The 23,986-nt window shown below is 49.3% G+C and overlaps 1 protein-coding gene across 3 annotated transcripts in view; it reads left to right on the top strand.

Annotated features, from left to right (window-relative positions):
- Positions 1 to 23,986, top strand: part of SLIT1 (slit guidance ligand 1) — a 156,657-nt gene that overhangs the window by 114,571 nt on the left and 18,100 nt on the right. For all 3 annotated transcript variants that reach the window (XM_072971743.1, XM_006210569.4, XM_072971744.1), the window contains exons 14-25: positions 4,859 to 5,022; positions 5,669 to 5,692; positions 5,843 to 5,987; positions 6,604 to 6,678; positions 6,831 to 6,974; positions 9,597 to 9,740; positions 10,028 to 10,194; positions 12,565 to 12,697; positions 14,829 to 14,897; positions 15,754 to 15,825; positions 17,924 to 17,995; positions 18,776 to 18,847. In XM_072971743.1, the coding sequence (XP_072827844.1) occupies positions 4,859 to 5,022; positions 5,669 to 5,692; positions 5,843 to 5,987; positions 6,604 to 6,678; positions 6,831 to 6,974; positions 9,597 to 9,740; positions 10,028 to 10,194; positions 12,565 to 12,697; positions 14,829 to 14,897; positions 15,754 to 15,825; positions 17,924 to 17,995; positions 18,776 to 18,847 (1,281 nt within the window). The remainder of the gene's footprint in view (positions 1 to 4,858; positions 5,023 to 5,668; positions 5,693 to 5,842; positions 5,988 to 6,603; positions 6,679 to 6,830; positions 6,975 to 9,596; positions 9,741 to 10,027; positions 10,195 to 12,564; positions 12,698 to 14,828; positions 14,898 to 15,753; positions 15,826 to 17,923; positions 17,996 to 18,775; positions 18,848 to 23,986) is intronic.

Here is a 23,986-nt window from a genome sequence, read left to right as displayed (position 1 = left end):
GATAGGCTCAAGGATGTATTGTACAACACGGGGAACATAGCCAATATTTTGTAATAACTGTAAATGGAAAGTAACCCCAAAATTGTATAAAAATTAAAAAGTTTAAAAACAGAGCATTTTAAGATCCCCTCATAAATAAAGAAATAGATAAAGGCCTGTGCGTCACAATTAGCTGGTACTACTATCCTCTCCATCTCCTTTTCCCTTGTACTTTATTCATTGAAGACATTGCTTTACTTCGGATCCGCAGTGTCCCAGTCTGGATTTGCTGATTGCATCCTCCGTGGTACAGTTTCACATGTTCCTCTAGTCTTTCTATGTCCTACAGATAGAAAATTTCATCTACAAGCTTGTGTCAGGTTCAGGTATTTTTTCTTTTTCTGGCAAGATGAGTTCATAGTCGGTATCATTGTACTTTCAGCAGGAGGCTGATGATATCTGGTTGTCTCTCTTTTTGTAATAAACAGAACCATTGATTTCAATGCCTAGACCCCACTCATTCACTAGGGATCCGGAGATGGTGACATGTGAATTCTAACATCACTTCTTCAGTTGACAATACTGTTGCAGTTATGCTTTAAAAAAAGAGCCCTTGTCTTTTAGCTGGAATGCTTCTGTATTGGGGGACTTCTCCTATTCTACTCTTCAGTTAAACTCAGGCACTCCATTCCACATCTTTTGTTTAGAGCCTACAGTTTGACTTGATGTGCTGACCTGCGGGTCCTGTGATGTGTACTTGATGAGCATTTATTATTAATGTTATTATGGCCGTTGTTATCATTGCCATCCCTGCCATTGTTTACCTGCTGGGCAGGGCTCTCCGTCACATGAGTTTGCCATGAGGTGCTGGGATGGGTGCAAAGCAAGTAGAGTAGAGTGCACAACTCCTGCTCCCTGAGGACCCTGCAAGTCATTAGGGATGTCAGCCATGAAGACAAACTCATTAAAGCCCACGCACCTGCCTGCAGCCCGCTCCTGCTAATTAATTTACTTATAGCCAGGGAGAGGGAGAGGGAGCACCATGGGGAAATCGTGCCAAGTATGTGAAATTAGAGGTCACAGGGAGACGTTGGCAAGGTGGGTTATTTTACAGAAGCTGGCAGAACATCCGAGAGAGATGCACTGAGCAGATTATTTCAGGGCCGGGGACACACATACAGGAGAGCCTTGGGAATGGGGAAAGGGGCTGAGGGTCTCATGTGAGGAGCTTCTCCCTTTCAAGGTGGAAAAAGAATGAATACATCCAATGGATTGTGTTCACCGGGGGTGGCCTCTGTGTCCATTTACCTGGCTGGATTTCAGGAGTGCTTCTGCCCTCCTAGACCCTGTACCCGAGATCTTGGCCACTGCCGCCAAGGTGGTAGTAGGGCTGAAAGCTGGGGCAGGATGTTAGAGCAGGAAGTTTCCATATAGACGAGATAGTAATAGAAGTGATACTGACAACAGTATCATCGCTGTTTAATACTGAAGGCCGGGCCACTGTCCATTGGATGTGATTTTTTACTTAATACTTACAGCAACCTATGTGGGTATCATCCCTGCCTTACTTATAAGGCAACTGAGGTGGAGGGCAGTTACGTGACTTGACTCACCCAAGCTCACATAGCATCTTGCAGAGCAGGGATTTGGTCACTGTCACTGAGAAATTAGTTAGCTTGCCCCTCAATTATGCTTCTTCCCTAAGAATAGACCTCATTATTTAAGGCTGTAAAGTAAAACTGAACTTCCGTGAGCAACTATTATATATTAACAACCAAAGTACAAGTACAATTTGGAACAAGAATAAAAGAAATGCAAATCTGAGGTATGATCAGATATTCTTATTACAGCCTCAGATGGTTAAACCCCTGGCTGAGTCTCCTATCAGATCTGAGCAGATTTAAACTCACCAAGTCTTGCCTGATTTGTTCATAGGTCCAAGATCTGTGGCTGAGGGCCTTGTCTCACAGCATTGCTTTTGCAGTTTTACTTGCCCCAAGAGACTAAAAAAAGTTTTTTAAGCTTGAATGAAGTATAACTTACGTACCATAAAATTCAACTGTTCTGAGTGTACAATTCAATGATTTTTAATAAATTTACAGTTGTTCAGCTATCACCACAATCCAATTTTAGAACATTTCCATTACCCTCCAAAAATCCCTTGTGCCCAATTGCAATCAATCCCTATTTCCAGTCCATCTCCGGGCAACCACTAATCTAATTTCTGTCTCCATAGATTTGCCTTTTCTGAACATTTCATAAAAATGGAATCATATGATCTATCACCATTTGTGACTGATTTCTTTTGCTTAGCATAATGTTTTTGAGGTTCCTTCATGTTGTGGTATGATTAAGTACTTTGTTCCTTTTTATTGCCAAATAATTTTCCATTGTATGCACATTTTGTTTATCCTTCTTAGTTGATGGACATTTTGAATCATTCCCACTTTGGGGCCATTATGAATAGTGCTGCTGTGAATATGTGCTTACACACCTTTATGAGGAGAAATGTTTTCATTTCTCTTGGAATTTCTGGATCACATGGGAAATTTACATTTAACTATTGACGAAACTGCCACTGTTTTCCAAAGTGGTTGCACCACTTTGCATTCCTACCAGCAATGTGATAAAGGTTGCAATTTCTTTACATCCTTGACCACACTTGGAATCGTTTTTCTCTTTGAGGGTAGCCATCCTGGAGAGGGTGACGGAGTTGCTCATTGTGGGTTTAATGTGACTAATGATGTTGAGCATTTGCCCCAGAAGAGTTTTAGTTGCAACAACTTCTTTTTTTTTCTTTTTAAATGTCACTCTTTATTGTTTTGCTTTATTTTGTTTTTTGGGGGATTAGTAATTAGGTTTGCTTATTTATTTATTATTTTAAAAAAAATGACGGTGCTGGGGTTTAAACCCAGGACCTTGTGCATGCTAAGCACATGCTCTACCACTGAGCTATACTTGCCCCTAAGTTGTGACTTCTTAATCCCTATTCCAAGAAAGGCTGGGAATCAGCATTCCCTCCTACCTTCTGCTATCAGAAATGTCCATGGAAATAACTGTCTGGCCGTAGGTACAGTCTATTTCTGGATGTGCCTTTAAGATGATTATCTTTTCCCAAACATGTTTTTTTCTACCTTCTGAGCATTTTCTCTCCCCTATTCCCTACTCTTTACCACTGCTAAAAATTCTACTTTATGTCAAATACTTCAGTTTACATAGAAGCCACTTGCCTCTATGGATGGTTTAAGTTTTATAGGTTGCTTTTGGCGCAAATAGACTGTTCTTAAAAAGGATGTATTCTACTCTGCACCCCTTAGACATTTTAATACATGCCTAAACAACAGAATTGAGTTGATTGTAAACTGAGTTTTATGCCAAGATTGTGATACAGGGAAGCAGTTCGTTCAGGCAGAGTCTGGGCATTAAGGCACAGACAGATGTGCACGGGTGGCTGGAAAGATCCCAGAGCAATCCTTGAATCCTGTTTATTTTAGATTAGCTACGAACTCTGCCCTGGGGAGTCAGCAAACACATCTTCTCTGTGCAAATTGGCAGTTTAAATTGGGAAACAAATGTCGAACTGGGTGCAGAAGGTGAGGGAGAGGTCTGGCTCACTTGGTGGAGCTGAGAGGAGCCAAGACTCAGGCAGGAAATTGAGAGGGGCGCTGCAAAGGGGAGTGGCAGGGACAGCTGGGCAGGGAAGGCTCTCACCAAGCATCCTGACCAGCGACCAGAGGGCAGAGCCCAGGAGGTGTCAGATGAAGAGAGAGCAGCCAAGGTCTGAACTGAGCTGGGCACAGACTCTGAGTAAGGGCTCACGCCTCTGCTTGGAGAGCTCTGAAACCCCAAGGCTGTGCTGAGGCCAGTAAGTAGAGGACCTGAACTGATGGCATTAGTTGGAGGAAAAGTGGCCGTGGCATGTGAGTCCTCTCAGCTGGTCCCTGCTCTGTCTCTCCGTATTCCTATGCAGAAGCATTGGCTCTTGGGTACAGTAGCCAAGACAGGTGCTGAGTTTCTCTTCCTTGGCTGTCTTGGTGTGGAAAGCAGGTCATGCAGGGTGGTGGTGACCCAGACACAAGCGAGCAAGCTTATAGTGACCTGCGTTCCCTCAGCTGGTGTCCCCTGTCAGCTGCCTCCTCCTCACATTTATCCTACTGGTAACGCAGGCAGCCGGCAAGAAAATCTGAATGGTTTGCCAATAAGTAGCTACTCAGTGATGCTCCTGAGTTTCCCTGTGTCAAGAGACAGCCTGTGAAGTGGTTGAGGGGAGGCAGACTTTATGGCCTGGGGTGGAAACGGAGATTCCCTAGAAAGCTGAGGGACCACAGCAGACACTTTGAGACCTCCTACCCCAGCTGCAGGCCCAGCCTTGCCACTCTGGCCCCATCCCTTTCCTGAAAGGCTGCGAGAGAGAGGCTACCGCTGCCCGAGGCCATAGGGAGGCCACAGTCCAGTACTCATGGCACCGGGGGTCCAAAGGCCTCGGAGTGCTGACCACCTTGAGTTTTAATGCCCCTACTGTCACCTTGCTGTTGGAAAGACAAGGATGCCTTGGCTAGCCTCTAGATGACTTCTGCCTCCACTCATGTTTGTCACAGGGTTGAGGGATGGATGGGTGATTAGAAGGAGAGGGGAGGGGACAGAGTGAATCTTGAAGGGAGAGCTGGAAGCCCCAGGCTGTGGAGGTCCATCCCCACTGCCATGTTCTGGCAAGACTGCTCTGTAGGTGGCGGGTGCCCCCAAGTCATGTACCCAGGTGATGCATTTCTCCCCAGGGCTGGGTGGGCTCTGGCCATGAGCAAGCTGCGAGGCCACATCCAAGTGGTCAGCATGAGTGTGCAGCCTTTTCTCTGATCCCTGATCTGCCCTCTTCGGACAGGCATCTGGCCCAGAACCCTTTCATCTGTGACTGTAACCTCAAGTGGCTGGCGGACTTCCTGCGCACCAACCCCATCGAGACGAGCGGGGCCCGCTGCGCCAGCCCCCGGCGCCTTGCCAACAAGCGCATCGGGCAGATCAAGAGCAAGAAGTTCCGGTGCTCAGGTAGCTGCCCACCCGCCCTCACTCTGCTCAGGGACCCGGGATGTTTCTGGGTGGCTCCCACATGGGTGCCCTGGGCCACTCTGGGCCTGCGCTGGAGGGTGTAGGCCCCCCATTGTAGACTTGGATCTACAAGTCGCAGCCTGGGGAGGAGGGAGAGCTTGCTGAAGGCCCCCCAGAGAAGACTGGCAAGGACCCAGGTCCCTCTACTTCCAGGCCAGTTCTCCTTCATGGGGCTGCTTTTAAGCCTTTTAAGACCCTCAGGAGTCCCAGGAGCCCTCCTTAGAGGAATGGTTGCCTCCTCCAGGCTCTGGGGCAGCAGACACGGCAGCTGGCTGGGGACAGTGCGGGTCAAATTTGAGCCCAGATACTGGTCTGTCCCCACCTGTGCCATTGCATGGGGATAGTCCCATGGCTTTGGTGCTCCCTGAGAGAGGTTTACTCAGGCATCGGCCTGGGCAAGGAACATCTGTGCTCTGTAGCAAGGACTTCTCCACACCGGGGCTGGGTTGGGGAGCTCTGGGGCCCTGATTTGCAACCCCAGTCACATTCCTGGGGTGGCTCCCATGGGCAGCAGGGCAGGGGCCTGGGCTGTTCCTACCTGTCCTGGACGATCCCAGCAGTATAGTGTTTCTGCTTCTCTCCCCAGCAAAAGAGCAGTACTTCATTCCAGGTAGGCGGGAGACCAAGGCCAGCCTGAGTGGGACTGTGGCAGGGGGTGGGCAGGGGGCTGGGGTGGCAGGCTGGGGGTGCCTGGGAGACCCTGGGCTGGGTAGGGCTGCGTGGAGCCCCTCAGCCCTTGGTTCTCACCCTCTCGCCACAGGCACGGAGGATTACCAGCTGAACAGCGAATGCAATAGCGACGTGGTCTGTCCCCACAAGTGCCGCTGCGAGGCCAGCATGGTGGAGTGCTCCGGCCTGAAGCTCACCAAGATCCCTGAGCGCATCCCCCAGGCCACAGCCGAGCTGTGAGGGCCCCCGGCCGCCCCTCACCCTCACCTGCCCCCAGCTCCCACTGACCCTCCTGGGCCTCCCCCGGAGTTTTCCTCTGGTTCACCTCTATTTGGGGACCACTGGAGACCCCACCCCGGAAGCATGGCAGCTGCTGGCTCTGGCAGGAAGCCGCCCCTCTGTTTCTGACTCCTGGCCCTACATGCCCCTGGAGGCAGTCTCTGGCACCCAGGGCAGGCCACCAGCCTGAACCTCCATGGACGGCTTCTCTTAATCACGCCTTTGTCTTCTTTGGGGGACCTGATTCCATCAGCTCAAGTTGTAGCTTAAGCTATTCTTTATTATTCTTCTTTCTCTAAAAATATAAATTTTGCACATGTATATGCTTGTTCACGGACACTTCCACATGCCTGTTGTTTAGGTATGTAAATTTTCATGGCATTTTTAATGTTTAAAATATCCCCATTCACCCCCCACAGTTGGCCCAGCCTTCCTTTGAAATAGGATCAGTTCGCTTGCCAAAGAAATTCTTCTGGGAGTCCCCTTTGTCTGAGTCCCAGATAGTCTCAGTTTGGAAGATACTTGAATGTCTGTCATTTACAATGTGTAAGTTCCTTTCATTGCCTCTTACAGACGATTAAACAACAATGAGATTTCCATCCTGGAGGCCACGGGGATGTTTAAAAAACTCACCCATCTGAAGAAAATGTGAGTTACCCATGAGTGGGGAGGTGCGATCAGGACGCTGGTCAGAATGGGAAGGGAGATACTGGTTGTAGGGTAGCTTCCGTGGGGGCAGGGCTCTGTGTACAGGAGGTGGGTGCAGGAGGGGTTCCCTGAACTCCATCATCCTCTCCCAGCAATCTGAGCAACAACAAGGTGACGGAAATTGAAGATGGAGCGTTTGAGGGTGCAGCCTCAGTGAGCGAGCTGCACCTGACTGCCAACCAGCTGGAGTCCATTCGGAGTGGCATGTTCCGGGGCTTGGACGGCCTGAGGACCCTGTGAGTGTGTGGCTTGGGAGCAGGGTGTGCGGCCAGTAGGCAGAAGCCAAGCCAGAGTGTGGGCGTCTGCATTAAAGGGAAAGGAAGAGGGAGGGTGAGAGACTCTCTCCCCTGGCCCCAGCTTGCAGGAGTTAGGGGGGCGAGGCTGAGGACCCTGGCTGCAATGCACCAAGTAATCCAACATTGGTAACTGTGGTGAGCCCTGTGTCTTGTTGCCTCGAGTGTGGGGTTGGTGGCTGGTGAAGGGATGGGGGAGATGGGCCCTTTTGGAGCTCCCCGCTCATCACCCTGTGGTCAGGCTGCAAGAGCACAGCATGAGGGTTCAGTTCAGGAGTGGCCAGCGTTACGGTGGCAGGGACATTAGAGAGGTGACTTAAGTGGGTACAGATGGGGGAGCAGGGATGTCCCACCATCCCTGGGATTCTGGGACCCCATGACTCAGAGCCCTGGCAGAGCTTCTAGACGTCGGGACTGAGTGGGATCGTGGGTCATCCATCCCTCCGAGAACGCTGCAGGGAGCCCCCCTCTCTGTCCAGGTGGCACTCGCTCTCCAGCGGATCAGGTAGACCTTTAGTGCTGTCAGTCAGACTTGCCACAGTGACAGAAACATCCCACGTCTGTGCTGTCCTGTCTGGTAGCCACATAAGGCTCTGGAGCACTTGAAATGTGGCCAGAGCTACTGAGACACTGACTTTTGAATTTCATTTCATTTCAATTAATTTAAGTCTGAATAGCCACGGGTGGCTAGTGGTTACTATGCAGATACCTCTAGAAGCCACCCGCTTGGATTAAAATCCCAGCCCAAAGTAGGGCTATAGATTTGTTCTCCGATCACATATCATGGAATTTGTGTAAGGAAAATGAATGCATGAAGGGATTTCCTGTGAATTTTTGTCTGTTTTACCAAATAGGATTTATTATGCACTATTATGCTTGCATTTTTCACTTGTGAATATAATGTGGCAGGTTCTTCATAGAGGGCTGACTCATTCTTTTATATATATATATATATATATATATATATATGCCTAGTATTTCTTGAAAGAAGGTACCGTGGGCTATTTGACCAGTCACTCGGGTTCCTTCTGAGGAACACTTGGAATGGACAGAGGAGAGCGGAAGGGCCGGTGCTGGGATGGAACCAGCAAGAGCCCCCTGGTGACAGTGCAGTTACAGGAGAAGGAATGCCTATAACCCCTCCACTGGGTGGAAAAGACCACAGTTAATTATTGATATAAACAACTATCTTTCCAGTTACACACACACACACTCACCTGCATGTGCACACACGTATACACTCACATACACACAGGCAAACACACAGATATATTTGAATGGAATCCCAGAATACATCTTACTTAGTAATCTGTTTTTTCTTTAAACATGTGAGTGTCATTACATATCCTTACAATTTCTTTTACATCATTTTGAATGACTGTATATTACATAATTATTAGAGATTTGGGCTATTTCTAATTTTACAAGCAGTGCTGTGATGAATATCTTTGTCATGAAATTCTGTGCCCCTCCAGGATTATTCTTCTTTCAACAGAGCCCTAAAGGCATCCCTGCTGAACGGAAGCACAAAGGGCCCTTAGAGGGAATGGGCGCGTCTCCCCGAGTGCACTTGCGGGAGGTCCCAAGTCCTTCTCCTGCCAGCCGTGCATTAAAGTGCCCATCCTCCCACCCTCTTGGCAACTTTGAGCGTTACTATTATTATTATATTTTTGATTATTTTGTAATTTGGCAGGCAAAAATTCAGTATCACTTAAATGTCCTTGATTATTAGTGAGCTTGAACATTTTTAAATGAATGCTCATACACCATTTACTAATTTAGTTATTTCTGTACATTTCATCCTCATGACTCGTTTATTTTGTAACTGGAAGTTTGTACCTTTTAATCTCCCTCACCTAGTTCAGTCATTTTAATTTAAACCATTTAAATTTCTTTCATGAATTGCCTACTCTGTGTCAGACTTGGTTTTGGTTTTGCCTGGGGAGGGGAATTGAGCCAGGTGTTTGAGGATGAATAGAGATTTTTGCAGCTATAAATGAGGAAGAAGGTCATTCTAGAAGGAGATCATAGCCGAGGAAAGGCGTGGTGACACAGGCCCCAGCAGGAGACCAAAGGACAGAGAAGTTGAGGGTGTGTCCATCCCTGGGGAGGCGGGCAGGTGCTTGTCTGGGGCTAGGTTGGACAGGCTTCTGCAGGTCACAGTGAAAAGTTTAAACACCATTCTTTGGGCAGTTTGGAGGCTGCTATGGGCTTTAGGCTGGATGGGCAGTGACCTACATAGCTGGATTTAGGTTTTAAGAGAGTCTTAGGTGTTGACGTGGAGCATGGCCTGGAGCTTGGTGTGGCTCTGGGCATCCAAGGAGTGAAGACAACAGTTGGTTGGCGTGAGGGCCATGCAGGCAGGATGGAGAGGTGGGCATCTCCAAGCCGGGGAGGGTCTGGAGGGGAGCACAGGTGTGTAGAATTCCAGGGCTCTGGCTTCCCTCTGTGGCTCAGCGTCCCCAGAGGAGACTTTGTGAACTGGCCACTGGTGGTCAAAGTGCAGGGCAGGTGGATGTCCGCAGGGCACAGCGCGGGCTCTCCCCTCCTCCCCCTGCCCCCCAGGATGCTGAGGAACAACCGCATCAGCTGCATCCACAACGACAGCTTCACGGGTCTGCGCAACGTTCGCCTCCTTTCACTCTACGACAACCAGATCACCACCATCTCCCCTGGGGCCTTCGACACCCTCCAGGCGCTCTCCACGCTGTAAGTGCCCCTTGGAGGGCAGGTGGGCCTGGGGCTGTGGCACCAGCCACCTGGTTCCCTGGAGCCCCCCACCCCCACCCCAGGCGTGGTCTCACTTGGGATGTTTAGGTCCTTGCAGTTTGTGACACGTGGGTGTTCCACGTTAGAACACTGTCTCTCGGTAACTGCTGGTTGTCTGGGAGAGGGTTGGGTGGCTGTGTGGCCCGCACTCAGCAGGCAGGAGATGGCTCAGCTGGGACAGTGAGTCTGGCGGGTGTTTTCATGGTCACACGACCCGCCTCTTCCAGAAACCTCCTGGCCAATCCTTTCAACTGCAACTGCCAGCTGGCTTGGCTGGGCGACTGGCTGCGCAAGAGGAAGATCGTGACCGGGAACCCGAGGTGCCAGAACCCAGACTTCTTGCGGCAGATTCCCCTGCAGGACGTGGCCTTCCCCGACTTCAGGTGTGAGGAAGGTAACTCGTGGGCCCCTGGGTGGCCAGGCCAGGGGGATGGGGAGTAGGCATGCCCTGAGAGAAGGGGTCCTGTGGGGAGGGGACGCTCTGCAGATGGGGAGGGGCGAGGAGCAGGAGACCCACCCAGGGCTGTGCCTGCCTCTACGGGGTGGGGTCTCCGTGTGATTATAAGAGCCATAATGAGCTTATTGTTTAAAAAGGGGGGAAACGTGGATAAAAGAAGGGAATAAACGTTACCTATTAGCCCATCACTCAGAGAAAACCAGGGTTAACATTTTAGTGCATTTTCTTTGTATAAGTACGTTTCACCTGGAACCCTCCCTCCTGGCTCTTCCTAAGCGCTCCAGGCTGTGGGTTCAGCCTGTCCCTGACATGCAAATGGGCTGCTCTGGGCTCCCATCATCCCCATGCCGGTGGTTTCTGGCGCCCGTGTCCTCTTTCCTTTGTGTTCTCAGTCTCTCTCCTGTGGCCACTTCCTTCTTTCCCTACGTGTGCAGAATCTAGCCCCGCCCCTCAGTTGCCCCCAGAGCGTTCACAGAAGGCAGCGTTGGAAACAGACTTTTACCAAAGGTGACAGCAAGGTTGTGTCCTGGCCCAACTGTCCCTGTTCTTGCGCCTTGTCACAGGGAACGTCTCTGCTTGCCTTCAACTTCAGCCCCCTGCTGCTTTCCCCTGGTCTCCCCCTTCCTCTCTCCAGTCTGAGAGCTGGCCTATCCAGGCCAGGCAAGGGAGGTGCTGGGTAGGGAGCTTCAACTTTCTCACCCAGAATAACAGTCAGGGTATTTTTCTAAACAAAATCAATGGATTCTCTAAGAGCAGTTTTGTATCCAGCTTTTAAAACAAAACAAAACGCCATATTACTCACAAATATATTTTTATATCATTTAATATACTAATAGCTTGCTAGGGTTTTTTTTAACCGAATTATATATTTTGACCATTTTTTATGCCATTAAGTTTCCTTTGAAAGCATTATTTTTTTCCAAGAAACAAGTTTCTTTTTATTTTTCTTATTACAAAGTGAGACATCTTCATTGCCCTAAAAACAATAACAGACAATCCAGAAGGAGAATAAAAAGATCACCGGTGAGTCCCCACCCCCAGCCCGCCCCAGCCCTGGGTGACTCCTGTCAGCATTCCGCGCGTGGCCTTCCCGGTCTCTGCTGTGTGTTTGTGTTCACGTGCGTGACACGCGTAGGGTCTTACAGTTCCGCCTATGCACCTTTTCAACATGACAGTCCGTTGTCTGTGGCACCACAGTCTATTTAGCCAGCCCCCCAACTGCTTGGCATTTACATGCAAGGAGCATCCTGGTAGATACTTCTGTCCATATATGCGGTTTTTCCCCTTAGAATAACTTCCTAAAAGTGAAAGCATGTGACTATTTTTGAGATGTTGCTGCCAAGAGGCGGTAGAACGTCGTGGTCCAAGTGGGCAGGTTCTGGAGGCAGCCAGCTTGGAGTCTAGTCCTGGTTCCCCCTCTTCCAGGACAGGGGACGTTGGGCAACTTACTTAATCACTCTGTCCTTAGTTTCTGCATCTCTAAAATGGGCTGATAGTAGCACATTTACCAGAGAGGTATTTTGAGGATTCAGTGAGTTCATCTTTATCACAAGACACCTGTACACACCACCCTCCATAACCAGCAGTCACTGTCACCTGCTTCCTAGCACCCTTACACCTCTGACTGTGGAGTCTTTACTGTCCCTCCTACACCTAGTCAGAAGGGAGGGAGGAAGGCACACAGTAATAGTCACTGAATAAACGAATGAACCCGTGAAGGATGGCAGGATAGAAGGGGCTCAGATTCTGTGCCAGCTGGTCCTGGATGCAGACCCCACGTTGCCTCTGACCAGCCTCTGGACCTAAGCAAGCTATGTAACCTCTCCAGATCTCAGTCAGATAGACATTCCTTCACTCCTTTGTTCAGCTGATGTATTTGGAGGGCTGCTGTGTGCCAGGCCCTGCTCTGAACAAAGAAGAAAGAGACACAAATCTCTGTCTCCATGGTGCTTGCATCCTAGGGGTGTTGGTGGCTGCATCGCTAAGGAGATTATGTTTGATACAGTGTCCACTACGTTAGGTGCTCAGGAAGTGGTGTGGCTGCCACCCTCTTTCTCTGCTGTGCCTGGCTCCACCTTGGATCTCAGGGGGAAGAGATGGACCTAAGCCCTATTCTGACCTCAGAACAAGTCCAAGGGGCTTCTTTGTGGTAGCGGAGGGGTGTACCCAAGAGGAGATATACTGGTGCATGAGGGAGTGTCAGTGAGGGACTTCTGTTTGGAGGCCCTCTGGGGCGGGGTCCTGGCTGCGGGAGGCCCTGACAAGGCCTGTCTCCTCACTGACATGGCTTCGTGCCTTCCTCCCCAGGCCAGGAGGAGGGGGGCTGCCTGCCCCGCCCGCAGTGCCCCCAGGAATGTGCCTGCCTGGACACAGTGGTTCGATGCAGCAACAAGCACCTCCAGGCCCTGCCCAAGGGCATCCCCAAGAACGTCACAGAGCTGTGAGTAACCCCAGCTGGGGGCAGGAGGGGAGGAGGACCAAGGGCAGACATTAGCTGGCGGAGAGCTTGGAGTTAGGGCTTTGCAAGAGACACTGGTTCCAAGGAGGCTTTGAGCTCCTCTGTGATGACCCCCTGCAGTCCACCTGACAGCAAGGATCGCCCATGGCAAGCGCTTCATCCCAGTAAACTCAGCTCTGCCTTTAACATTAGGAATAACATTGCTTTTTCCACTTCACATCATCTCACGAGCATTCCCTTCTGTGATGAAAACGCTCACAAAATTTATTTTTACTGGCCCTATAATATTCCATCACTTGAACCTGCTATGATCTATATAACAAACCCCTCTTTGTTGGATAGTTAAGCTTCCAATTTTTCACTATCATAGGCAGCGCCGAGGTGAACATCCCCTTCAGTGAAACTGCTTGTCAAAGAGCGGTGCATTGTTGTGACCCTTGCTGCCTTTCGCCTGATGACCTTCCAGAAAAGCTGTTTCCTTTGCGCTCCCCCCAGCCATGTGTGGAAAGAGCCTTCTTGCCCATCTTCCCGCCCCCACCCCGCATCAACACTGGGTATCGTGGTGCTGAGTCTTTGTTGATTTGAATTTGGCATCTGAGCCCACGTGGGGGCATGGATGTGACTGTGTGTGACAGACAGAGGGATGGAGAGCGGGGCTTCTTCAGTAAACCCCTCCACAGGAAAGGCCTTCGTCAGTCCCCGACCCTTCCTGCCCCTGGGACTGGTGCCTCCAGGCCTCCATAGCCAAGCTTTTCCTTTTCCTATGGGGAGCACATGAGATTTTCGTTTGTATTTCTTTCATTCATTGTTTCTTCACAAGCACACCAACCATGGCATCCCTTGTCCTGTGACTCACCTGCTGTGTCCCCTGCCAAGTTTTCTGCAAACCTGATGTGTCCCACTCTCTCCTTGGTGCCTCTCGGCAACCCTGGGAATAATGGGACATCGTGGACAGCCCGGTTCCCTTGACTGAGGTTGCTGACGTTCAGAGACTTTAAGCATCAGTTTCTACTGGGAAGGGCGGCTGAGAGGATGGAAGGAGAGGAGTGGGCAGTTACTCTGTAGGACCCAGGGTGATGGTCGGGGGAGTAAAGCTGGATTTGCAGCTGAGGTGTCCTGAGGACTGCCATCAGTGGGGCTGTGCAGGGAGCCCAGCTGGGACTTCAGCCCCGGTGCTCAGTCAGCTTAGCAAGGAAGGCTTGCAAGGGGAAGGAGCAGGGGAGGGCAGGTCATAGCATCTTCAACCCCGAACTCTCCCTTGTAGACGTGGGGAATCCTGCGAAGCTTGAGCAGCTTTGGTGGGCTTGGCTTTAAGGACAGTGACTGGGTGGCAGTGTCTGTAGTGGGAACCAGACAGGAGGCCTAGGTGGGGAGAATAGGAGGTGGCTGCCGCAGGAGCCCAGGCATGGGGACCTGTGTGCAGTTGGGGTTGAGGGGAGAGGGGGACATGAGAGTGGAATGAAAGGGACCGATGAGAGACCAGAGGGCAGCAGAAGTTGGCGGTCAGTCACGGGACTGGCTGCAGGGGGAGTTGGAGATTCACCGTCAGGGGCCTGAGCCTGGCTGGGAGCATGGAGTGTGGTGCGGGTGGAGTCAGGGGAAGCCTGTGTGAGTGTGCAAACATGGAACTCGGGTTTGGGCAGGTTTGGGTCTGGGGCTTCCCTGAGACAGCCTCGGGTACCTGGCCAGCAGGTAGAGGGAGGGCCCTGGGTGCTGGTGATGGCCTGGTAGGTGGGCCTGGAAGGTAGGTATTAACATGCCAATCATACCTATTTGGCCAGGAAGATTGCAGAGCAGAGAGGGAAGGGCAGGGGTCCAGGATTGAGCCCTGGGTGGTGCCCAGAGACAGGGAGGAGGCAGGGGCCCGGGAAGGGAGCCACGAGAAGCTTCATGTCTCAGTGGCTTCTACCGAATCTTTGGATGACACCTACCCAAATGGCCTAAGAAAGTTCTATATTTTCTCCTTGGATTAGTGATTCAGGGCCAATCGTGTGGTCTACGTGTGGGAGAGGAAGTGAATGAGAAGGGCCTGGCTTCAGGGGAAGGTTCTCCCAGCGCCGGGCACTGCCCGGGGCTGAGATGGCTGCACTAACTGCCGTGTTCTCTCCTGTAGCTACTTGGACGGGAATCAGTTCACGCTGGTTCCAGGGCAGCTGTCCACCTTCAAGTACCTGCAGCTTGTGTGAGTATCCAGGCCGCTTGAGGATTCAGGACTGCCTCAGAGGATAGGAGGGCCATTGGAATTAGCCATTGTGGCTCCAGCTTCCCTGAAATTCCCTACAGACCCCACGTCTGGCAGATCTGTTTTTTTAATTTCACCCCATCTTTTTGGGAATATCTGTGCACAGAATTGTTTTGCCACCTAGTGGCCATGACTAGGAATTGCACTGTCCCGGGCTCTTGGACTCTGCTTCTGCCCACACCATGTTCCCAAGCCTCCCTCTAGGCCAATGATTATTGATAATGAGGGTTATCTTGCAAAGGTAGGAGCCAGAACAGAAGTAGAGAGTGATGGCAAACTTCTTTATCCAACCCTGGCCTGAGGTTTGACTCTGGCTGGGCCTCCTACCAGCTGCATGACCCTGAGTGGGTCACTTCATCCTTCTGAGATCCCGAACCTTCATTTGTAAAAGGAGGTTGCTATCTCCCTCATAGGACTACAGGGAGGACAAGTGAATGAACCCACGTAAGCTGCTAGCAAGAGAGGAAGGAGAGCGCCCCCCCAGATCTGGCAGTTGGGAGGCAGCCAACGCCCTTCATGGGGAGCATTTCCATGGTGGATGGGGGCAGGAGCCAGATTATACTTGCCTGGGGGGTGGGGTTGAGGAAATGGAGACCTGAAACCCTGGGGACATAGAGGGAGTTCAAGGAGCAGAGTGAAGGGCTGTAGCTAACTGGAAACCAAGTGACCCTCTCCACCACATCCCAGCCCCAAGTGCCAGTCGAGCCACTCTTCTGCCTGGCTGGGAGATGGCCATGGCCAGGGTGGGTGGGGGAAGTTCTTTCTTTCTAAACAATGATGCTTTTGTCTTTTTCAGGGACCTGAGTAACAACAAGATCAGTTCCTTAAGCAATTCCTCCTTCACCAACATGAGCCAGCTGACCACTCTGTGAGTCCCGTGGTGGGGGGTGGAGGGCTGGCTTGTGCCATGGCCACTGAGACTTTCTCCAAGCCTTGGTCACCGGCAGGTATCCCACGCAGCCTCCCTTACCCACCAGGGAGTGTGCTGTGGCCTGCCAGCAGAAAGGACTTTTAAAAAATACTTTTTATTATGAAATACAGCATAATATGGACAAATGGGAAAATATAAATGTATGGTTTAACAAATAATCATAAAACTAGCACATGTATAAATACCTATGACAAAAAATAGAACACAGCTAGCATCCCAAAAGTGCTCCCATCCCTTCCTGATCATTATTCCTCCCCCCCATCACAAGGCAGTCCAACCTTGACTTTTTCAATAATCATTACTTTGGTTTTTATAGTGTCATCTACATATGCATTTCTACACAATGAAGTTTGTTTGCCCATTTTTGACACTTATATAAATTCAATCATACAGAATATAGATTTTGTGTGTCTGGCTTCTTTTACTTACCATTATATTTGTGAGACGCACTCATGTTATGCGAAGCTGTAATCTCTGCATTTTCACTGCTATATAGCATTCCTTTGTAGGAATATGCCATACTTTTCTTATCCCTTTTATTATTGGTGGATATTTGAGTTGTTTCCATTTTGGACTATTATGAACAGTGACTCTCTGGACATTTTTGTGCCCCTATTCTAAGATATTTTAATGATTGTTTTCATTATATTCCAAGCAATTGATTGGAAAGTGTTAACAAGCATCCCTTATATTTGACTAGAGCTTAAGAATGTATTTCATTCACCTTTCCAATACCTCATTTTACAGATAATGTGCCAAGAATCCAAGAAGTTTCCTTTAGGTTCTGCTGTGGTCAAATAGTAGAGCCAGTACCCCAACAAACAGGACCCTGACCCAGTCAGGCTCTCAGGAGCAGAATGTGGGCCCAATGCCATGAAATGCTGGTTCTAGGTTACCCACCTGCACTTACCTGCCCCAGGCCTGCTAGTCAACTGGTTCCCATCTCAAAGTCTTCACAAGCCTGTTGGCCGAAAGAAAAATGCACAACATAAAAGCTGTGACTTAAGTTTTATTTGGGGACTTTACTGAGGCCTATAGCCCAAGAGATAGACTTTCAGAGAGAGAGCTCTGAGGAACTGCTCTGAAGAGTTAAGGGAGGAGCCAGGATACATGTGAACTTTTTTTCCTGAGAAGAACATGTAGTCAAGCATCAAAAAGTTACTGCTTAAATATATATATATACATATGTATATATATACACACACACATATATATATATCTCGTTAACAATTTTAGTGCTTTTCTATGTATGGGAAGATGCATGAGTCTGGGGTCATTTGACATTTTTCCTTAGACATGCATCTGAACTATCTAAAGGCCAGTATATTCCAAGCACAGAAGATTTCCTGTCCCTCTGTCTCTCTCTGTCTCTCTCATCCTGAGTGCCCTTCAGGGCTCACTGTCGTGGGCAACTGCAGTGGCCAATGACTTGGTCCTTGTAGAACTAGAGTGGCAGGGACCATTTGTTCTTTGCAATCCTGTGTGTGAAGCTGCCACAGTCTCGGGCAGTGGTTCCCACCTGGGGGCAGTTCTGCCCTCCAGCGAGCATTTGGCAATATTTGAAACATTTCTGGTTGTCACAGCCAGAGGACAGCAGGGGGAGCTACTGGCATCTCGTGGGCAGAGGCCAGGGATGCTGCCAAACACCCTACAACACACAGCACAGCCTCCAGCAAGGACTGTCAGTAGCGCTGAGGCTGAGAAATCCTGGGCTAAGTGATGCTGGAAGCTGTAAGGGGAAACAGCCCTTTCCTGTGACAAAAACATCTCATTTCTCTTGTCATTATTTAAAAAGTAGCTTTAGTGAGGCATAATTAATATATAATAAACTACACATACTTTAAGTGTATCATTTGATACATTTTGATTTATGTTCACACCTATGAAACTATCACCAGGATCAAGATGGCGACCACCTCATCGCCATGAGAAGTGGTGCCCCTTAACAATCCCTCTCCCTCCTCCTCCCTTCTTTCTCCCCCCCCCCGCCCGCCCCCGCCCACCTCCTCCCCCCCACCCCCCTTCCTTCCTGCAGGATCCTCAGCTACAACGCCCTGCAGTGCATCCCTCCTCTGGCCTTCCAGGGGCTCCGCTCCCTGCGCCTGCTGTGAGTCTCCCCACTCCTCATTCCTCCAGGGGAACTTGCCCCACTGAGGGCCCCCATCACCCACCTGGTGGGCAGAGATGTCCCCATGTTTGGGGCCCCAGCAGGGCCAACTGTGTCCAAAGTAGGCAGCCAGTCCATTCTCATTCAAGTTCCTAACGGAAGCCAAGGCCATCCGAGAAAAGGGGGTTGCTGTCTGCCCCAGGTTGTGTTTGTGGAGTGTGTGATGGGGCAGTGTCTGGGGGCATCCACAATTTACACGAGAGTCTCCTGTCAGATGGTGAAAGTTGAACCTTCTTTAAGAATTCCTAACGTGGAGTTTGGCAGGTGGTCCAAGCCCTCTGCCACGCCTGTTATGACCGCCCCCACGCCCCGTGCACCCTTGTGCTGAGTCCTCTGGCAGCCCGCCCGGGGCCAGGGGGCATTCTTCATCCCCAGCCTAGGGCTCACCTAGTAACTTCCTTACTGAGAAGAAGCCACCCCATCAGGATCTCCAGCCAAGTTGGGGAGGGCACAGTGTGTACACCTGCACGCGTCCAATTGTCCTATGACAGAAGTGGTGCCTAAGTTATTTATTAAGCCCCAAGCAGGGTCCTCCAGAAGGGCTGAGGGGCAGGGTGGTCTGTGACAATTAGAAGTTCCCTCTCCCTTGCTTGTGGCCGGCAGGGCGGGGTCTGCAAGCTGGGGACCGTCTTCCTCTCAGCAGAGGGCTGCTCCCATCCCTCCATCAGTTCCCAAGTCTCTGTCTTGGGATGAGGCACCGACAGCCTCTTCTCTCTTCAGGTCTCTGCATGGCAATGACATCTCCACCCTCCAAGAGGGCATCTTTGCCGACGTGACCTCCCTGTCTCACCTGTGAGTAACTCTGGCCCAGTGCTCCGCACCTCTTTGGATCCTAAGAGAGACCCCCTCCTGAGACTTGCTTTTTACCCTGAAACTAATTTAGCTTGTGAACTTCAAAAGCTTCCCATCTCAGACCCTTACACATTCAGTGTCATCAGTCACCACAGCGGCGTTTGAGAACAGTTCTTCACAATCAGTAATAAAAGCAGTAATGCCGTGTAGTGATTGCCCAGCACCACACTTTCGCCAGCACTCCTACAGCATAGGTACTGTTATTCCCATTTTACATATGAGGAAACTGGCCCAGAAAGTGTGACGAGCTCACACAAAGTTGTGTAGCTGGTAAGGGCTGGAGTCCTCTGTCTCAAAAGCCCGTGCTCTGATTCATGACACCAGTATTGACCTCACTTGGTGGGGTATAAGCTCCAGAAATTTCCTACCCCCGAAAAGTGTAATTGATGTCATCAGACATAGAATTGCTTCCAAAACCATTTAGCTGGCAGCGCCCCAAGGATTCTTAAAAAGCAATATGCTTAATTCCTCAAAAGGCTAAATGTAGAATTAGCATATAACCCAGTGATGCTGCTCCTAAGTGTACCCTAAAGAACTGAAAGCAGGGACTCAAACAGATACCTGTACACCCCCGTTCAGAGCAGCATTGTTCACACAATAGCTATAAAGCAGAAACAATCCAAGTGTCCACCGACAGATGAATCAAGAAACAAAATAGTGTATACACATACAGTGGGATATTATTCATCCATGAAAAGGAATGGAGTTCTGACATGCTACCACGTGGATGAACCCTGAAAACATGCGAAGTGAAATAACTCAGACATAAAAGGACAAATATTGTACAATTCCACAGATAGGAGGTACCCAGAATTCATAACTACAGAAAGGAGAATGGTGGTCGCCAGGTGCTGGGAGCAGGAGGAAAGGGGAATCTTCGTTTAGTGGGTTTCTGTTCAGGGTGATGATTTCGGAATCAGAGAGTGGTGCTGGTGGCACAACATTGTGAATAGAATCAGTGCCACCGAATTGTACACAGAAAATGGTCAAAATGGCAAATCTTTTGTTATATATATTTTACCACAATTTTAAAGTGAAGATTGAATGCAGTGGGCCATGGCAGGGCCGTCTTCTTTCTGGACGTGGGGCTGGGCACAGAGCAAACACGTTTCCTCCTAGTGTCTCAGCTGCAGACCAAGGTCGTGTTCAGGCCAGATGTGCTTCAGCCGGGACCCTGGGTGGTACCACATCCTGCTCTCTGCCCTACTGCCAAGTGCCCAGGGCCTGTGTGGGCAGGCGCACCCAGATCAGAGAGCCTTTTGGGGTCCCCAGCATCTCTACTTGAAGCTCTTTCACTCAACCTCACTGCATTTTCTCAGCTCTAAGACTCATGTTCTCCACCTTTTAATCTCTGAAATCAGAGTGTATCTTACAAATGATTTGTTTGTACTTAATGTAACATTGCCCACCTCTCCCACAGCGTGCTAAATGGGCAGGCGCCTAACAGTCTTAGACTTGAGGAAATAAAATAGTGGTAAGTGCCACTCATTGAGAGTTTGCTTGGGGCAGGTACCTTACTAACCATGGTGTCTTGTTTACTCCATGACCAAAATGGGAAGTAACTTTTGTGCTAAGTGCCAGCTCCACAAATAAGACAGGGACTGCCTTGAACCCACGCTGAAGATTCCAGGGCTGGTTTGGACTCAGTGGGCAGAGTGCAGGGATTGATTAGTGATGTCTGCCATGGGTCTGTAGTTGATAAGGAGCACTGTCCTATTTGCTATTTTAATTTTACAGTCCCAGATTCTGAAGTTAAACAGCTTCCCTAGGTTGTAAAGCTAGGAAATGACAGTGACAGGATTTGAACTTAGGTGTGGCTGATTCCAAAGCACTTTATTTATTCATTGTTGCCTCAGTAAATATGTCCTGAGTAACCACAGTGAGTTAAATGCTGAAGAATTTACTAACACATGGTCTCTGTCTTCTGTGACCATCTGGAATATTATAAAGCAATCAATGACAGCAGTGACTAACTCTGGGGAAGTCTGAGGACCTTCAGAGAAGAGGTGCCATTTATGCTGCTTTTGGAAAGGCCCTAGGGGTTTGTTGTTTGGAGAAGATGGGGAAGGACATTCCGGGAAGAGGGAATAGCAATGCAAAATCACGGAGACAGGAGAGTGAATGGCATACTCAGGGAGGCGATGCTGTGCAGCACGGGCTGTAGGGAGTTTGGCTAGGTGAGGCATGTGGGGTGGGAAGAGACTGAGTCTGGAAAGGGACATTGGAATTCCTTTGTGAAGGGCCTTTTGTGCCATGCTAAGGGGTTTGGGCTTTGTTCTGTAAATAGAAGGGAGTCACGGAAGAATTAAGTTGTAAAACTCCTGGAAAGTCATGGTGACATGTGCAGGCTGGATGATGAGGCAGGAGGGAGCCTGGCTGGAGATAGTGGTTCTGGCAAAGACCAGGCCGGGACAGTGCTGTTCATTGGTCTTGATGACTGCCCTTCACAGGGGCTTGTTTCTGTCTAGGTTTGGGAATTTGGGGTTGTGAGCTCATTTTTTGCTAACGTTAGGATTCTGAGGACCTAAATTGGAGATGCTTCTCTCCAGAGAGCTTTTGTGCTTGTCTTTGCTGGGCCAGCGTCTGCTGCTGCTCTGGGCCCGCACTGCTCTGGGCTCCTTTGCTTACCCCTGGGCTTCGCCAAGTGTCTGCTCCAGCTCTCCAGCTTGACAGGCAAGGTCTTTTCGAGCATCTGGCCCAACTTCCCCTCCTTTGGGTCCCTTTTTGTATATCTCTTAGGCTTGGGCGTTACCTTTTCTCCCTTCCCGTGAAAACTGAATGACACCAAAGGACGTTCTGATCTTGTCTCTAGCTCAAAATCTAGACGCTTTGCTTTTCAAATACAAAGTGAACAAACAACACAGGTTTTGAACAAACAAAAACCTGAAGCTGCAAAGTTACAGATTTTGAACTCATGCCTATCTATAAATTCAGACTTTCTTTAGGAGAATAGTGACATCAGGCCAGAAGCCAGATACAATTTGTAAGGAAAAAAACCTGCAATAAGTAGAGCTCAGCTAAGTGGTAATGGAATAGGCAGCAGCCTGGGAAGTGTGCGTGTGCTTGTATTCAGGTGTGTGCACGTGTAACACTGATGGAATACATGTGCACGTGCACACGTGTAGCCGTTATTTCCTCTGCATGAAGAGCTGCAGCTCTCCTACAAGGATTCCTTGAGCACTTACTAGGAATCAAGGAACGAGAAAAGGCTGGCAGAGACTCAGCGCATTCACTCCGGGCTTCACAAAGGCCACATGCGGTCTGAAGGGAAGGAAGTGCCTATGGCTCTGTCATAAGTCAGGGTTGCCCAAGAGTTAGCTTCCAGTGTTCCCAGCTTCCAGAGGTGCCCTCTTTTCCTGCCGTGACTGTCCTGGGCTTTCTTCTTCACTGGCAGTGTGCGAGATGGGTAGGTGGGCTGAGGGTGTAGTGGAGTATGAGGTATTTAAACCCCTTGGACTTTAGACTAGGAATCAGGACATGTGGCGTTACGTCTTCGTTCTGCCATTAACTCACAGTGAGATCTCAGACAATGCATTCATCTCTTTAGGTCCTTTTCTTGCTTGCACAAAGGTTATTTCTAAGGTCCACTCGAGTTCTAACATGCCACCATAGTGAGCACTCATCACTGCCCCGGGCTTCGACACTTTACATATCTCTGGGCTGCTCTTTGCTTTTGTATTTACAGTTAACTCATCTGTTATCCATTTGTCCATCCATCCATCAGCAAATATTTACTTTGGCTGGATCCTGTGCCAAGGTTCCCTAGTGTCATTCTTCATGTCTTTAATCTGGCATTTTGTTGCCTCTAGTCTGCTGCATGCTGGAAAACTAGATTTATGGATTCATTAAGAATTGGGTGTGAAAAGTAAATATGGAATGATTAAGTAAATCATGGTATGCCCATAGGACAGAATAGCAAGTAATTAATTCATTGTAATAATCATGGTGCTGTAACTTATTTGATTAAAGTGCAGAATAAAGAAGATGGTATAGTCTGATTTCAGCGATGTACATATATGAACACAAAAACTAGAAGGGAATTAATGAAAATCAAATCAGTTGCATTTATGAGATGATCGATGATTTTTTTCTTTTTGAATTCCTTTCGCTTTCCTACCGAGGCTTGTGCCCTTCTCATGCTTCAAGTCAGATGTTCATTCAGCAAACGTTCCTGGGGTGCCTGCTGGTGTCAGGCACAGGGAGGGAGTTATGATTCCTACTCTCAAGAAGCTTCCGTCTTTAGAAGGAGACAGTGATGACACACATTGCCTGGGAGGAGGAAGGGCAGAGGAGGAATAGCTCAGGTGAAGGAGACTTTGAAGTTTTAGTATATGCTAAACTCTACAGTTGGCGCCCCTGAAACAGCCACAGGAAATCTATTTCTGCCCTGGTTACGTTAATAGAAGAAGCCCAGCCTGTCCTTGGCATGAACAGACCGATTATCTACTGTTTTGGCGATTTCCAAGTTATACCAGAGATCAACGACACGGTGATTTTTTTTACTTTTGTTGGTGTGTGAAGCCGACCCCCAGCACTGCGTCTCAGCACCCCTTCGCCCCCACTAAGTTCATGGTAGTTTTTGTTGAGAAAAAAAATTGTCCTCAGGTGAAGTAGCTACCGACATACCATTGAAGTAGCCACAAAACCTCAGCTTCTGGATAAATTAAAACTTGAAAAGCTGAACTCAGGTGTGGCTCGTCATCTGCTCTGCACAGCAACAAGTTAAGCGTGTGTTGTGCAAGGCAGAATGCGTGGTTTTGAATAGCTCCGTAGGTGGCTTCCGTAGTTCATATTAGTCTTTATTGTTGTCTTCTAGTAAGAGTTGTAAAGGGACACTTACATTTGAGGTGCACCTTTACTGGCATTATGTACGGGGTGGGGAGCTGTGTGCGGGAGTTGGGAACTGTGACATCCCGAGACATGTCCAGGGCTCCCCATTCGTAATGGCTGCAGATTTAGTCTTTCTGGCATTTTCTCTAAATGAGCTACAGGACTGAGAGAAGAAACCCTTCGTAATAAACTCTCAATTCATGGCACATCAGCGACCACACTCCTGCAGTGTGCTACAGAAATACTTTA

Source organism: Vicugna pacos, chromosome 11 (assembly GCF_048564905.1).
Source record: "Vicugna pacos chromosome 11, VicPac4, whole genome shotgun sequence".
Taxonomy (NCBI): Eukaryota; Metazoa; Chordata; class Mammalia; order Artiodactyla; family Camelidae; genus Vicugna; species Vicugna pacos.
This window is presented reverse-complemented; position numbering and strand designations above follow the sequence as displayed.